The sequence below is a fragment of the Vombatus ursinus genome, unplaced genomic scaffold, assembly GCF_900497805.2.
Source record: "Vombatus ursinus unplaced genomic scaffold, bare-nosed wombat genome assembly UNPS02014773.1, whole genome shotgun sequence".
Taxonomy (NCBI): Eukaryota; Metazoa; Chordata; class Mammalia; order Diprotodontia; family Vombatidae; genus Vombatus; species Vombatus ursinus.
Genome location: NW_020954551.1, coordinates 23,024,695 through 23,042,812, shown reverse-complemented (window position 1 = coordinate 23,042,812; position 18,118 = coordinate 23,024,695). Strand labels below are relative to the sequence as shown.

General features: G+C 36.1%; 1 protein-coding gene across 5 annotated transcripts in view; it reads right to left on the bottom strand.

Annotated features, from left to right (window-relative positions):
* Positions 1-18,118, bottom strand: part of CHL1 (cell adhesion molecule L1 like) — a 279,234-nt gene that overhangs the window by 80,763 nt on the left and 180,353 nt on the right. For 4 of the 5 annotated variants that reach the window (XM_027863960.1, XM_027863965.1, XM_027863961.1 and 1 more), the window contains 3 exons: positions 5,842-5,964; positions 2,443-2,613; positions 1,243-1,290 (listed from right to left, as the gene is read on the bottom strand). In XM_027863960.1, coding sequence (XP_027719761.1) covers positions 1,243-1,290; positions 2,443-2,613; positions 5,842-5,964 — 342 coding nt within the window. The remainder of the gene's footprint in view (positions 1-1,242; positions 1,291-2,442; positions 2,614-5,841; positions 5,965-18,118) is intronic. The other variant, XM_027863963.1, reaches the window with a different exon arrangement.

Sequence of the window (18,118 nt, the reverse complement as noted above, 5' to 3'; positions counted from 1 at the left end):
CTTTATACTTTTGATCTGAACAGAGTTTCTCTGACCATTCCCTTTTCTCTTAAAGTATACTTCATCTCCAGGCTTCCTTCCTGACTTCAGACTTTCTCTAAAATGCTTTTTCAAGCTCACTCCACCCCAGCACTTTGCACCTCTTGACTGGTTCCTCTCAGAACCTCCACTTTAATGAGGGCACCCAAGCCACCTGTGTCTTCATTTCTCCCAAGGCTGCACACCTAACTGACCTGGAGTTTTTCTCTATGACGTCCTCCATGCCAGGTACCTCCCCAGAGTCCCTGCTTCTCAGCTTTGTTTTATGTTTTGTCTTTCCCTATCAGAATGTTCATTGCTTGAGGACAGAAACTTTTTTTTTATGCCTGTATTTCAATTTGCAGCACTTAACACAGTGCATGCACACAAGTACTCTATGAATACTCATTGATTAGAGAAATAATTTTGCCACAGATGATACCAAAGCATTCCCGCTCTTCACCTACCTTTCAATGTGTCTTATGATGTAATAACAACACTCATAGGAGCTTATGAGTGCCATTAGATTACCAAATTTTGTTTGGACTGCAAAACTTGCATTGGCCTCACTCAGATTTCTCTGAGCTACTGATTACCACTACTGACTGTCTTTGCCTCTATCTGTCTCTGTCTATAGTACCAGACTAATAGATATAGGCCTGCTGTAGCAAATACATTCAACATATCCCAACAAATATACTTTCCTAAGAAAAATAATTTATATTTCTTTAAGTCCTACTGCCGATTCTTATTAGCCCTGATTTTATTTTGTTAAGGCCTAGGCAAGAAAATCAATGATTATTTTCATAGTTGGATAAAACCATTCTTGCACTTACTTTTGTCTAATGAACAAAAATTTGTTAACTATACGTGTGTGTATGTGTGTGTATATATATGCATATGTCTATGTTTATGTTTATGTGTATGTATGTGTGTGTGATCCAATTCCTTTTCCTAGATAGTCAGCTAATGATATATTCTAACCCTCCTTTTTTGTAAGCCCATAACACAGAAAACTGTTGGAATCAACGTTTTATACTTCATTTGGGGAAAAATTGCTACACAAATATTATAATTCGGGGAATTTTTCCTTTGGAATCAAGAACAGCTTTACAAAGCTCGCAAAAGAATTAATTTAGTGAAATAGAAATGAGAATTCTAAATATGACAAGGAAGAATGGGGGAAAATTAAATGACAGCTAACTACATGTATGTTCAACTTACCCTTAGTAACATTCTGTCTGTGTGAACTCGAGTCATTAGCATGCTTTACTGAAATAAATAAAATGGAAACCAAATGCAAACATAACAACTGATATTGATAACAACAACACAACATAAAATAAAATACAAAGCCATTTCCCCCCTAAAAGTGGTGAAAAAATATCTAAAGGGACTTGTGATTTGATAGGTCTAGGGAACTCAGAAATGAGGGGACTCTCTCTACCAGTGCACGTCAGCACCTTCTTTGAAATTCCTATCTTAAGAGAGTTTCCTCAAACAGAAAGGTTAAATGATTTTCCCAGCATCACACACCAAGTATGTGCCTAAAGCAGGACCTGAAGCAGTCTTTCTTAGTTTCATGGGCAGCTTTTTACAGTCTGCACTACACTGCCTCTCAAAGATCACTATATTACATCTGATTATAATGCTGTTGGTGTCCACATTTGGGGACCAAGATTCTGATGGAAGTGTTATATAGAGCTTCTTTTGACCCAAGGCAGATCAACTTTAGTGAGAATCTCATCCTAAAGCAGAATATACATTTTCGAGATTCCAGCAAATTTTCATATGAAGAAAATAAAATTACAATGTTAATCAACTCAAACAATGAATGAATAGGAACCAAAATATGCTTATTAGTCAAATTTTCTGTTATTGGGAATAATTCAAATAATTGTTTTTCCTCTTTCTTCCCCTATTAGCTATATTTAAGAAATGCTGTAGTTCATATTAGCATCTTTAGAAAAAAAAGTAGGCAATAAAAAGAAGGGTATGGGGAGTGGTGGAAAACAGGACAGTATTATTATTCTTCTCCAACTCTTGTCCTTTTCTTATGTGAATTTTCACTCAAAGTGAACTTTCTGACTAAGATTAGACCATAATTAGTACATAGGAAAATGTTTGAAATCCTTGGAATCTCAGCATGTACCTTGCCCACTGAAAAATACTCCATTCTGTATTTCTCCAAGCAAATACAGTTGTTCAAAGAATGTTTTTTATGACTACAAGAAATAGAAAAAGACCCTACAGATGCAGCTGCAGACCCTTCTTCAATCTGAACGAAATCTTTAGAGTTGAACAAAGAATGGAGAGGAAAATCAACCAACATTCATCTATGTCAAACAAAATGTTATTAGGGAACACGGAATATATTTGCCTCAAACATCATTCAGAATGAAAATGCAAACTATGGAGACTTACAACTGTTCACTGTCAATTTCATTGGCATCTTCTGTACAATAGTTCGCAATCTTGGAAAGGCTGCAAAGCAGCAATAATCACTCCGACTGTCATTTTCTTCCACATTTGCAAAGTACAGATCTCCCTTCTGGCTCATGTACACTCTTTCATCCTGTGGGATGTGCTGCAAATCTGGAAAGAACAATACCCAAATTAGTGATCAAGGCTTATATTTAGACTTCCTACCCTGTTTGCCTACACAGATAGCAAAATGTTCAGTTTTGATAAGGTCTTTATCATTCAGCACCACTCTTTTCCTCTCCTTCTTTCCTTCCTCAGAGTCTGTTGTTTCTTCCCATCTGTAAGACTGATTCATTTTTATCATTGCATTCTCAGCACCTAGCACTGGATCTGACAAGTATTAGATTCTTAATAAATGATCATTGAGTTGAATTGAAATAGATTAAATTGAATTTGTTGTATTGAGCGTGTGGAGAGGAAACAAAATAGTCATTTTTTTCTTTTCATCAAGACTCTATCAGAGCCTAATCACAACAATCACAATGACAGACACCCACTTAACCAATCCCTACCACCTGCCATCAGAAGAACAGAATTTGCCTGTTTAGAACCCTATGTAAATATCAGTTAATCTTAAATAGAGTTGGTTAAGCCCTAGCATAATTGGTGCTTTATTAAAAATATCAATTAAAGATACAGTCTAAAATGTAGTTTGGAAAAGAATGCAATAGTTCAATCCCTAAATTTGCGCATATTTTGTTTTATTTTTGCAAATCAAATGCGGCACTAAATGCAGAAATCTTCTTTGTCTACAATCTTTACTGATGGAACACTGACATCACATTAAGTAGATAGTTTTTATTTCTATAATTATGGTTTAGAAACAAAGGCTCAGACATAGACTCCATATATGTGCAGTTAGTGAACTGGTTCAAGTTGGTAGAATGAAATTGATCAAATTCAACGTAACTTGATTTTATGACAGATTTTATGCTAGGTTATATATATACTGATAGGACATGATGCTATTACTCTTTGCTGGATATTTCAGTATAACCACCTTTCCCAATGGATCTAACTGTTAAACTTTTTTTAAATTCAATTTTGTAGGTTCTTCTGGCTACATTTTTTGCGTGCCACCCAAAATCCTTTGGTGTGCCCTAAGCGGCCCTTGGACTGTAAGTGGCCTGTAGACTACAAGTTGTGCAGGCCTGATATAGGCCATGATTTTATTATCATCATCTGTTTCTATGCCATAATAATCTATAACCCTGAAGACACTAAGATCATTACAGCAATTGGTAATAATTTTAATGCCTTCTCCCCCCCAAAAAATAAATTGGCCATATTTCTGATATTACGTTTCTCATTTATGTCACACTACATTATAAATAGTTAGTCTTACCAATATTGACTACCCATCCAATAAGCATATGTCCTACCAATATCTATCTCTGCTCAACTGACAATCAACCAAAAAAATTGATCAACAAGCATTTATTAGGGATTATGGGCCAGATACTGTGATAATCTCTGGAAATATAAGAACTACAAGGAACATCTTTCCTGTCAAAGAGATTATAAATGAGTCAAGAAAGAGGAAATATACATATAAAGATATAAACAAAACAGATACAAGATAATTGATTAGGCACTCTATCCACAAGATTCTATAAACAGCATCTCCCTACCTTTCCACCTATCTATATATTTAGTGATAGGGGTTGGAGTCGAGGGGTAAGAAAACTATCCTTGGTAGAGAACTATCCTTGAGATCAATAAATCCTATTTCTTACACATACTGGGCATGTGATTCTGGGCAAATCATTTACCCTTTCAGTACTCCAGGTAAATGCCTAAGGCTGTACATTGTATCTCTCCCCCCCAACCCCTAAAAAAAATGGTGCTTGCATTGATAGAGAGAATTTTTTCACCCAGGAGTTCAATATAACAATGAAATCTCATGTCCAGTTGCTATACTTCCCCTCCTCCACTCTACATATATAAGTGGGATTAGACCCTTCATTTTCCTGGGATAGGGAAATCATAGGGAGAGAAATATTATTCTAAAGAGGCAGTTTGGGATCTACTCCATAGTTCATAGCCTTGGACAATTGCCTGGGGCATTGAGAGCCTAAGGAAATTGCCCAGGGTCATACAGGGAGTATATGTAACAATTTGGAACACAGGTATTTCTAATAGCAACGATAGCTCTTTATCTGCTATGCCCTTTTGCCTGTGTGTATAACATAATGTAACAGACTATAATATAAACATACATGTATGCATGTGGTGTCTTTATGTATATATACACACATACATGCATATGTATGCATGTATGTGTGTATATACATACACCGCATGGGCATGGGTATGGTCAAGTGTGTATGCACAGGAACATATTTACAAACACCTATGTATGTGTATCATATCGGGAACTTGATAGGAACTAAATTCATAATTTCATTGGTATAAGGCAGGGATGTCAAACCTGGAAGCTGCAAGCCTCCAAAACTTCCACAAAACTCCTAGATTCAGCCAGAACCAGAATAAAATGTAATTGGGAATAGTTTAATAAAATAAATATAAAATACATCATAGATAATGTTAATTTCTGATTTTCTAAGTCCATATACTGCCAGCACAGATCTGTTTCTATTTTGTGTTTGACATCATTGCGATAGTAGGAACACCCGAATGAGGAGACTCCCTCTACTAATGCATGTAGGCACCTTTTCTGAAACTTGGAATCTTAGAGAGTTGACTAGAGCAGTGAAAGTTTAAGTGAATTACTCAGGGTCACACAGTCATTGTGTGTCAGAGGCAGGACTTCATGGATCCAAGGCCCACTCTACCATTTCTCTTTCTGTTGCTCTGTCTCTGACTCTGTCAGTCTGTCTCTGTCTGAGTCTCCATCTGTCTCTTTTTCTGTACCTAGCTCTGTCTCTATCTGTCTGTCCACCAGTTTCTCTTTGTCACCATCTGTCTCAGTGTCTGTGCCTGATTGTCTCTCTTCCTTCCTCTCTTCATGTATCTGCTTCCACTGAAGGTCCAATGATCATAATTTATAGCCTTGGTTACTTCCTTTTTGAAGATTAGCATGAGATGCAATAAGACACAGTAGATGAAGGGCCCACCACAGAATCAAACCGACCTGGGGTGAAATCCACCTCTAGCTTACAACCTCCATGTGAGGCTGGGCAAAGTATTTCATCTAAAAACACTCCAGGTTACACTCTAGGACTTAAATTTGCCTAGCAGGTGCTGATCCATTTGGGTAGGTATAGTTGCCTCTCTGTGAATATCTTACAGCAATGAAATCACACATTTAGACCAACATAAAAACCCAAATTCATGAAAATTATATCTACCTTTTCAGTAGAAGAAAACACTACTCACCAATATTCATCCAGTATATGTGAAGCGGAGGGATGCCTTTGGGGGGATTGCAGTGTAGGACTATTGAATTTCCCTCTTCTACTTCCAGAGGTTCAATTTTTTCCTTTGGAAATTTAGGTATACCTGAGGAAAATATCAAATTTTTACTAATCCTTTTATCAATAAGTAACACACCTCCTCCATTTGAGGAATTATCCACACTAGCCATCTCTACTTCAAACATGTTTCATCCCATGACTCCATAACCACATCTCCTCTATTCTCAGTGGCAGTTCCCTACCACTAACCCCCATGTTTTTCCATTTCTTGTAGGTTTTGTTTTCCTCCATCATAATAGAAGTTCCTTGAATGCAGGGATTCTATTTCTTTCTGTTTGTATTTATATTACTTATACTTAACACAGTGCTTGCTATATAATAGGTTTTTAATAAATGCTTTATGTCTACCATCTATCATTTTTCTGTCCATTTATAATCTATCTATTTATCTATCTACCCACCTGCTACCTACACCTATCTACCTATCACTTCTCTTACTCTATCTTTACATATCTATCTACTATACATGGCAGTAATATAATTTAAGTGAGTTTAGATAACGATTAATCCATTTTTAAAAGAAGTTCGTTTATGTCTTTTGCTTTCACATCACAATGATTTTTAGGTAGCCTCCCTCCATCCCACCCAATTCAAATTTAACCCTCTCTTGTAATAAAGAAAAACAGTTAAGCAAAACAAAGTGATACAGATACAACATCTGACAATGTGTACAACAATCTGCCTAAGTAGTCAATTCTCTATCTGACAAAAGGCAGAAGGTATGTTTTATGATCTATTCAATAGGACTGTGACTAACACTGTTTTTATTGTTGTTATTACCTCAGAGTTCATAAGTAATTGTTTTTATTTTTTAATTAGTTTATTTATCTCTTTAAATATTTTCCAATTACATGTAAAAATTATTTTTAAAAAATTTGAGTTGCAAGTTTTCTTCTACCCTCCTGTTATAACACCCTCCATCCTTAAGAAGGCAAGCAATTTGATTTTGATTATACATGTGAGGTCATGCCAAATATGTTTTCATAGTAGCTATGTTGCAAAAGAAAGTATAAACGAAGTAAAGTTTTGTTTTGTTTGTTTTGTTTTAATATGCTTCAATTTGCATTTAGCATTCATCATTCTCTCTTTGGAGGAACTTAACGTTTTTTTTTTATCATGGGTATTTCAGAGTTTTTTTGAATCATTGTCTTGATCAGAGTAAAGTCTTTCACAGTTGATCATTGCCACAATATTGCTGTTACTGTGTACAATATTCTTTCTACTGATTCTTCTCACTTCGGTTGTTGTTCAGTCATTTTTTTCAGTCATGTCTGACTCTTCATGATCCCATTTGGGGTTTTCTTGTCCAAGATGCTTGAGTGGTTCACTATTTCCCTCTTTAACTTATTTTATAAATAAGGAAACAGACAAACAGAATTAAGTAACTTGAGCAATGTCATACAGATAGTAAGTATCTGAGGCCAGATTTGAACTCAGGAAGACGTGTCTTCCTGATTCCAGGACCTTCACTCTGATCCACTGCATCACTTAACAAAAAGGTTGTTATCGTCATTGTCATTGATTGTTGTCGTTGTTGTCTGCTCACTTTACATCAGTTAATATAAGTCTTCCAAGGTTTTTTCTGAAATTACCTTTCTCGTCATTTCTTATAACACAATAGTATTCCATCACAATCATATACCACAGCTTATTCAGACATTCTCCAATTGATAGCCATCTCCTCAGTTTTTAATTCTTTGCCACCATAGAAAGTACTGTTATACACATTTATGTTGACTTATTACTAAGTCCTTTTCCATTTCCTTTAATCTTTTTAGGATATAGGCTAGTAGTGGTATTGCTGGCTCAAAGTTTATGCACAGTTTTATAGCCCTTTGGGTATAGTTCCAAATTATTTCTCCAGAATGGAATAACTAATTCATAACTCCACCAATAGTGCATTGGTGTCCCAATTTTTCCAGAAACTCTCCAGCAATTATTATTTTCCTTTTCTGTCATGTTAGCTAATCTGATAGGTTTGAGATAGTACCTTAGTGTTGTTTTAATTTGCACTTCTTTAATCAGTAGTGATTTAGAGAATTTTTTTAATGACCATTGATAGCTTTGATTTGTTCTTTTGAAAACTGCCTATTCATATCCATTGATAATTTATCAACTGGCCTCTTATTTTTTTTAATAACTTTGGCACTATACTCTATAGTTGAGAAATTAGGAATTTGGTGGGGCTCCTTCTTTGCCTATTTTAAAAATAGTTTATAAAGTAATGAGATTTATTTTTCCTTAAGTGAAGGAATTTGGTAGAATTTCACTTGTGAAATCTGGTAGAATCCATTTGTGATTCCATCTGGTCCCTGGGCTTTTTTTTTTTTTTTAGGGAGCTAATTAATTGTTCAATTTATTATACTAAAATAGGATATTTAAATATTCTATTGCCTCTTTAGTTAATCTGAGCAGTTTATTTTTCTTTTTGTAAAAATTGAACCATTTCACTTAGACTGTCAGTTTTATTGGCATATAATAGGGCAAAATAACTCCTAATATTTGCATTAATTTCATCCTCATTGGTGATATATTCACCATTTTCATTTTTGATACTATTAATTTTGTTTTCTAATTTTTAGTTAAATTAATAAATGGTTTAACTATGTAATTTTTTTCTCATAAAAACCAGCTCTCAATTTTGTTTATTAATTTAGTGCTGTTGTTGTTGTTTTAATTTTCAATATAGTTAATCTCTCCTTTGATTTCAAAATTTCCATTTTCATGTTTAATTGGGAATTTTTAATTTGTTCTTTTTCTACCTTTTTAGTTACATACTAAATTCATCGATCTCCTCTTTTTCTCTTTTATATGCCCTGAGAGATATACATTTTCACGTAAATAATGCTTTACCTGCTTCCAAAAATTTGTGGACGTTGTCGTATTGTTATCATTTTCTATGTTTCCATGGCCCTTTATTAAATGTAATTTTTTTATTACATTATGATCTAAGAAGAGTGCATTTAACATTTCTGCTTTTTTGCATTGGGTTGTGAGATTTTTATGCCCTCATACAAGGTCAATTTTTGTGAAGGTGGCTTGGACAGCTGAGAAAATGGTAGTCTCATTTCTATTTCCACTCATTTTTCTCCAGAGATCTATCATATCTAACTTTTATAAAATTCAATTCACTTCCTTGATTTCTTTCTTATTTATTTTTATGGTTAGATTTCTCTATCTCTAAATGGAAAAAAAAGTTGAGGTCCCCCTCCAACACAGTTTTAGGATCTATTTCCTCTAGTAATTCATTTAACTTTTCCTTTAAAACTGTGGATGTTATGCCATTTAGTGTATATGTTAGTATTAACATTCCTTCATTGTCTGTGGCACCTTTTAGCAAGATGCTACTTATCCTTTTTAATTAGGTCTATTTTTGCTTTTGCTTTGCTGAGATCATGATCACTATCCCTGTCTTTTTTACTTCACCTGAAACATAATAAATTCTTCCCCAGCCACTTATTTCAAATTTGTATGTATGTTCTCTTTGACTTAGAACTTTATGCTAATGTTGGGTTTGTTGGGGTTCTGTTCCCAGTGTTGGGTTGGGGGAGGGACATCGTCTCAAACTTCAAACTTTTTGCACTGCTGTTTTCAGAGCTAGTTCTGTGGGATTGTAAGTTTTTGGTGCTTCCAAGGTGGTGTGATCTAGGGAGAGGTGTGGTCTGATCACTTGGTCTGCACCCAGGAATTCCCAGGAATGTCCTATCCTACATTGGGACCACCAACAGTATTGTTCCTCAGGGTTTCTGAAAATTCAGGATTGTAAATGTTGTTGTTCTTCGGTGTTTCCACCCCCTATTGACTGAAAGTGCTCTTCTCTGCCTTTGAACTCTGACCCAGTATTGGATATAGGCAGTGGGGTTGTCCAAAAGCATCTGGTCGATGTCTAGTGCCACTACAGGTGTATTCTGTAATCTCTTTCTAACCAGTTGCCAGGTCCCCTTATTGTCTCTGGCTTGAGACCTCCCAAAGCACTACTGCTTCTCTTACCACCACCTAGTCCCACCACTAGTGTTTCATCCACAGGGTCTCTGGGTTAGCCTCCTCCCCTATGTCACAGATCTCTCTTTCTGACTTCTTATGTTGCTTTGGTCTGGAAGGATGCCTCACTCAGAACTTTTGTTTACTTTACCACTCCAGAATTTGATTTGAGGCTTTATTTTAAAGTTGTTTGAAGGGGAATATTGATAGAGGTTGGCTGCATGCTTCCATACTCTGCCACCTTGGTATCACTCCTATCCACCCCCACCACAGAAGTGACCAGCATGAACTTTAGTGATTGATTTTAAGTAGGAGTTCAGCTGACATTGTCAGTCAGTTTAAATTAAGAAGGAAATTGTTGGGGATGGCAGGAGTACATTACAAAGATTCCCAAGTCCTTTGAATGAATGAAGAAAAAGAAAAGGTAAACACTGGCCTGTATGCTCCAGAGGTTTATCAGAAGGAAATTAATTTGTGATATGGAACTGCCCTCTGAAGAAAAACATTTGCAGACCTTTGTAAGTTCCTTGAAGCTTTACCAGGAAGACAAGCACTAACACAACTGAATGAATGGGCTTAAAGCTGCTATGCTGGCCAGCCAGTTACCACCATGAACAATAAATAAGTAACTTGATACCGGAACCAGCAAGATGAATCCCAGGCCAAATGCCAGCGCATAAATATTACATGAAAGCAATCATTAAGATTTGATTATGGGATCCTATTCCAACTCTTGGGGTCAGCAAGGCATGTGAAAGTTCGTCCAATATATCTCCCTGCCTGATGGAATCTATCCAGGGGATAACTACATTTCTATCTTCTGAGCAAAAAGGCCAAAGTTCACAACAGACTGCTATTATTCTTATTAGTCTAAAGAGCCTATACATTTATTAGGACATTTCTTCTTGGGAAGCTTGATACGTCCCTTTCACTATTTTTTCCTGTTCTTTTCCCCTTCTTCTCTAGAGGTTGAGGGAATTTGCTGACATTTCTCTAATCAGTGTGCCAGCTGGGCGCAATGAATCACGTTTTTGTCTCAATTCAAGGACCCTTTCACACTCTTCTTTGCAGGGTGTATGCCATGTGTACAGTGCAAGGCCTTTTCAAGTTCAGGCAGCAGGCTTTGGTTGGCTTTGTATACTCAGTCACATGACAGATCATCAAGGAAATCCCCCCTCATCAACTTAAATTCACATCTCTTTTATCTTATGATACTCAGAATTTTAGAGGAAAGTTGCTGTTTTTTTCCCTGGAGAATATGGGAATATATTCATAACTAATTTTTATGAGTTAATGTTTAACAAAAAATATTAATGCTGTGGAATTTTATGTATTTTTTAAGTTATTACTTCCCAAAAAGCACTCTACCATACCCCACCCACCACTACCAAAATAATTGTTCCTTTAAACAAAGAAAAACAAAGCATCACATTGGACAGATCACAGAATGACAGAATTTAAGAATTGAAAATGACCTTAGTGGCCATCTAGTTCAACTCATAACAGAAAGAATATCCCTTAGAAGATATTCAAAAAGTGTATTTCAGTTTTATTTGAAGACTTCCAGGTAGAAGAAACAACACTTTTCAAGGCAAGCCATTTCACTTTGAGGTACCCTGATTGTTAAGAAGGGTTTTTTGGCCCAAAGGGCTATAAAATTGTGCATACCTTTTGACTCAGCAATATCCACTGCTAGGTCTGTATCCCAAAGAGGTCATAAAAATGGGAAAAAGACCCACATGTACAAAAATATTTATAGCAGCTCTTTTTGTGGTGGCAAAGAATCGGAAATTGAGGAGATGCCCATCAATTGGGGAATGGCTGAACAAGTTGTGATATATCAATGTAGTGGAATATCATTTTGCTATAAGAAACAATGAGCAGGTGGACTTCAGAAAAACCTGGAAAGGCCTATATGAACTGATGTGAATGAAGTGAGCAGAACCAGGAGAATATTATACACAATAACAGCAACACAGTGTTATGACTAACATTCATAAACTTGGCTCTTCTCGGCAATGCAAGGATCTAAGACAACTCCAAAAGACTCATGATGGAAAATGCCATCCATATCCAAAGAAAGATATATGGAGTCTGAATGCAGATAGAAACATACTATTTACTCTCTTTTTCCCTTGTTGTTTTGTTTTATTGCTTCATCCTCATGATTCCTCCCATTAGTTCTAATTGTTCTTTACATAATCACTAATGGGAAAATATACTTAATATGAATGTATAACTAGAACCTATATCAGATTGCATGCTTAGAAAGGGAGGGAGAGAAAATTTAAAACTCAAAATCTTATGGAAGTGAATGGTGAAAACTAAAAATAAATAAATAATTTTTTTAAAAGAAGGTTTCTGTTTGTTTGGGTTTGGGTTTTTTGATTTGTTTGTTTGTTTTTTTTTTTACTGGCCTCAAAGAAGAATGTTGACTGTTTGCAAGTTCTAACCATTGTTCCTAATTCTGCCTTCTGAGGTCATGTAGAAATAGAAAAAGAAATGATATGTTGAACCCAAATGTTAGGCCTAACATTCTCTCTATTGAATTTCTTCTTATTAGGTTCAGGCCAGTTCTCTAACCCATACTTATCAAACCTAAGGCCTTCATCAAGTGCTGAGTGCATCCAAACTAAATTAAAATGTACTTGGGAAATTTTTTTTAAAAAATTGACAAAAAATACAATACAACACAGATAATGTTAATATGTGGTTTTCTAAGTCAATATGGAGCTGCAAGGATTAGTTTCTGTTTAAGTAACAGAACTGCTCTCGCCTATCAAGAATTTTTTGTATCCTAATTCATTCAGGGTATTAGCTATCCTTCTAAGCCTTGTCATCTGTAAAATGAATATGACTATATAATCTATGACTTTATCCAAATCATTGATGACAAGGGCACATTTCACAATTTCAAACACAGATCCCTAGGGTACTCTCCTGGTGACCTCCTACCACATTGTCTTTGGACCACTAATGACTCCTTTTTGAGCCTGGTCCTCTAATTAGTTTTAAATATAGTTAATGATATCACTATCAACTCCATATTTTTTAGTATACACAAGAATAGTATAGAATATCTGATGAAGTATTTGATAAAAATCTCAACAAAGTTTATCTACATGTAACATTATTCTGCCACTATCTTTTTCTTGAAGTCCTCATACTGCCTCTTTGTAACCACTGCTTTACTTTCTTAACACTCACTAACCATTTTATAATGAATCGTGCCAGAATTTTCCAGAAAACAAAGTCAAATTCATTAGGCTATAATTTGTTGAATCTGTTATCTTCTCTTTTTTGAAAATCAAGATAATGATCTTTTTTTCCAATCTTGTGTCACCTCTCCTATTTGATGATCTTTCAAATATCATTAAAAGTGGTTCAGCAAGCATTACTACAAGTTATTTCCTATGGGTCAGGAAGTTTGAATTCATTAAGGACAATTAGGTTGCTTATCTTGGGTAATTCCTTCTTAGTCATTTTTCTATTGACATTTCCAGTACAAGGCAGAATAGATACAAAATAAGACTTGAACAACTCTTTTTTTGCCCTGTTCACAATTCTCATTGTCCCATCTCTCCCAAGCAGTGTTTTTATAAATTCTCTGATCATGCTTTTCCTCCTAATATAGCTCAAACTTTAACTAGAACTATAAATGTAACACCACCATCACCAGCAGCAGCACCACCACCACCAACAACACACAGGCAATAAAGAAGCTTAAAAAATAAGCCTTTTAACTAGAAAGCACTTTGGCAGAGACAAGGCATAGACCAGCATTTCACACCATAGACAAAGATATGGTCAAAACGGATAAATGGTTTAGACACAATAGGTGACACATCATAAGTAAATTAGGAAAGAATGGAAAAAATGTACCTGTCACATCTATGGATAAGGGAAGAGTTTATGACCAAACAAGAGATGGAGAGGATCACAGGAAGCAAAAGAGATAATTTTGATTACATGAAATTAAAAAGCTTTTGTACAAAGAAAAATAATGTAGCCAAAATTAGAAGGAAAAAGCTGAAAGATCTATAAAACTTTCTATACACTCTTACCTACCAATAACACTACTAGGTCTGTATCCTAAAGACATCAATGAAAAGGGAAAATGGCACATTTGTAGAAAAATATTTATAGCAGCTTTCTTTGTTGTGGCCAAGAACTGGAAAATGACGGGATGTTCATCATTTTGGTAGCTAGCTAGAGCAATAGATAGAGTGCTGTGCCTGAAGTCAGGAAGACATGAGTTCAAATTCAGGCTCAGACACTGACTACTTATGTGACCATGAGCAAGTCACTTAACCCTACTTGCCTCTGTTTCTTCACCTATAAAATGAGCTGTAGAAGAAAACATGAAACCACTACAGTATATTTGCCAAGAAAACCCCAAATGGGGTCATGACATAGAGTCAGACATGACTGAAATGACTGAACAACCACCACCATCACCATCAATTGGGGAATGACTGAACAAATTGTAGATGGGATACTACTGTGACATAGGAAATGACAAGTGGGAGCCAAGATAGTGGAGAGAAAGCAGTGACTTGCTTGAGTTCTCGCCCCAAACACCTCCAAATACCTATAAAAATGTCTCTAAACAAATTCTAAAGCAGCAGAACCCACAAAAAGACAGAGGGAAACAAATTTCTAGTCAAAGACAGCCTGGATGTTTGATCAGAAAGGTATATCGTGCCAGGTGGGGAGAGGAGCTCAGTGCAGAGTGGGCACGCAGGTTGCAGCGACCCTAGAGCAGGCCTCAGAGGACTGAATCACAGGCAGCTGTGAGGTTGCCAGACTTCTCAACCCACGAATACCAAAAACAACTTAGAAGGTCAGTGGGAAAAGTCTGTGACTGCGGTGAGAGAAGGAGCTAGGTCTCAGCCACCCCCAGGGCTGCGGCTGTTTGCTGAGCTTCCAGCACACAGACTGAGGGGGAATCAAGTGGCTAATCAGAGGGGGATTGCAGGGATCTCTTTGCCAGTGCTGAGGCAGGAATCTCTTGCTTTGCCCGTGCTTGGATCTGGGTCACTGTTCTGAGGGGCAGTCCTGGGGTGAGAAGGAACACTGGTGTGGTGGATCTTGTTGTGATGGTGGAGAGGAAACATCTCACCCCTTATCATAGCACCTTGGAAGAACTGAAAATTTTCAGGTCCCTAGAAGTATCTCTGAAAACATCTGCACAAACCCCCAAAGCTTGGGACACTACATTTTCCCCATTGGAAGCAGACTTTTACCTTAACAAAGAGTTTAAAACTGAAGTAATTGGATGGGATCATGAGTAAGCAGCGCAAAAAAAGACTATATTATCTTACTTTGGTGACAAAGAAGATCAAAACATAAAACCAGAAGAAGACAATGAAGCCAAAGCTTCTACATACAAAGCCTCCAAGAAAAGTGTGAATCAGTCCCAGGCTTTGGAAGAGCTCAAAAGGGATTTTGAGAAGCAAGTAAGAGAAGTAGAGGAAAAACTGAGAGTTTTGCAAGAAAATCACGAAAAACAAGTCAACAGCTTGCTAAAGGAGACCCAAAAATACTGAAGAAAATAACACCTTAAAAACTAGCCTAACCCAAATGGCAAAAGAGGTCCAAAAAGCCAATGAGGAGAAGAATGCCCTAAAAAGCAAAATTGGCCAAATGGAAAAGGAAGTCCAAAAGATTACTGAAGAAAATACTTCCTTAAAAATTAGAATGGAGCAATTGGAAGCTAGTGACTTTATGAGAAATCAAGACACTGTAAAACAAATCCAAAAGAGTGAAAAATTAAAAAACAGTGTGAAATATCTCATTGGAAAAACAACTGACCTGGAAAATAGATCCAGGAGAGAGAATTTAAAAATTATTGGACTTTCTGAAAACAATGATCAAAAAAAGAGACTAGACATCATCTTTCAAGAAATGATCCAGGAAAACTGCCCTGATATTTTAGAACCAGAGGGCAAAATAGAAATGGAAAGAATCTACCAATCTCCTCCTGAAAGAGATCCCCAAAGGAAAACTCCTAGGAATATTGTAGCCAAATTCCAGAGTTCCCAGGTCAAGGAGAAAATATAACAAGCAGCCAGAAAGAAACAATTCAAGTATTGTGGAAACACAGTCAGGATAATACAAGATTTAGCTGCTTCTACATTAAGGGACTTCAGGGCATGGAATATAATATTCTGGAGAGCAAAGGAGATAGGATTACAACCAAGAATCACCTACCCAGCAAAATTGAGTATAATCCTTCAGGGGAAAAAATGGTCATTCAGTGAAATAGAGGACTTTCAAGCATTCTTGATGAAAAGACCTGAGCTGAATAGAAAATCTGATTTTCAAATACAAGACTCAAGTGAAACATGAAGAGGTAATCAGGAAAGAGAAAATCATAAGAGACTTATTATGGTTGAACTGTTTACATTCTTGCACGGAAAGATGATATTTGTAATTCATGAGACCTTTGTCAGTATTAGGGTAGTTGGAAGGGAAAAAATTATATGTATGTATATATAGATATAGATAGATAGAGGGCACAGGGTGAGTTGAAAATGAAAGGGTCGTATCTGGAGAATAAAATTAAGGGGTGAGAGCGGATTATACTAGGAGAAGGAGAAAAGGAGAGGTAGAACAGGGTAAATTATCTCACAAGAAAAACAGAAAAGAAAAGGCTCTTACAGTGGAGGGGAAATGGGGGAAGGTGAGAGGCAATGAGTGAATCTTATTCTCATAGAATTTGACTTAAGGCGGGAATAACATACATACTCAATTGGATATGGAAATCTGTCTTACTCTACAGGAAAATAGGGGGGTGGAAGAGGACAAGAAAGTAGGAGGATGATAGAGACCAGGGCAGATTGGGAAAGGGGGTAATCAGAATCAAGTACTTCTGAGGAGGGTCAGAATCAAAAGGAAGAATAGAATAAATGAGGGGGTGGGATAAGATTGAGGGAAATAGAGTTAGTTTTTCACAGCATGTCAACTATGGAAGTGTTTTGCATAACTGCACATATATAACCTATATTTAGTTGCTTGCCTTATCAATTAGGGTGGGTGGGGAGGGAGGAAGGGAGAAAATTTGGAACCCAAAGTTTTAAAAGCACATGTTTAAAAAAGATGTTTTCACATGCAACTGAGAAATAAGAAATACAGGAAATGGGGTACAGAAATCCATCCTGCCCTACAGGAAAATTGAAGGGGAAGAGGATGCGAAGGGAGGAAGAGATAGAAGGGAAGGCAGACTAGGGGAAGGGGTATTCAGAATGCATGCCATCTTGGGGTGGAGGGAGGGGGGAGATGGGGTGAAAATTTGGAACTCAAAATCTTGTGGAAGTAAATGTTGAAAACAAGAAAATAAATAAAAAATTACCATTAAAAATAAATAAAATAAAAAAAGATGGGCTTTAGAGAAAAGATACCAAAGAACACTGTCAGCATAGATAAATAAATAAATGAGATTTCCAAGAGAAAAAATAAAGAAAAAAAAAAAGAAATGACAAGCAGGATGGTTTCAGAAAACAAAACACAAACAAAAACAAAAAACCATGGGAAGACTTAGATGACTGATACAAAGGGAAGTGAAAAGAACCAGGGGAACATTTAATATAGTAACAGCAATATTGTAACAATGATCAACTGTGAAAGATTTAGCTATTCTGATTAAGACAATAATCCAAGACAATTCCAAAGGACCCATAATAAAAATTTTATTCATTTCCAGAGGAAAAACTGATGAACTCTGAATGCAGATTGTAGCATACCTTTTCTTTACTTTCTTTTTCTTAAAAAAAGTCTGCATTTTCTCTTACAACCTGGTTAATATGGAAATATGTCTTTCATGACTTGACATGTATAACTGCTATCAAATTGCTTTCCTTCTCAAGAAGGGAAGAGGGGCAGAAGTGAGGGAGAGAAATTGATTGGAACTCAAATTTTTAAAAAAAAAATGAATGATTGTTAAACCATTTTACATGTAATTGGGAAATATTTAGTGAAATAAATAAAACATAGTGAAAGTCCCACTAAAATAAGCCTTTTTTTGTCCTTGGGTTATCTTGACAGAATCAACTCATTTTGAAAATTAGCCACTATTTTCACATGATGATAAAATGTCTTGCTACCCTCTTATGAACATTTATATTTAAAATCTAAATTAATCAGTGAATTCCCTATGAAGACACATTGGTTCCTTCCAAATGACTCCCATTTTAGTC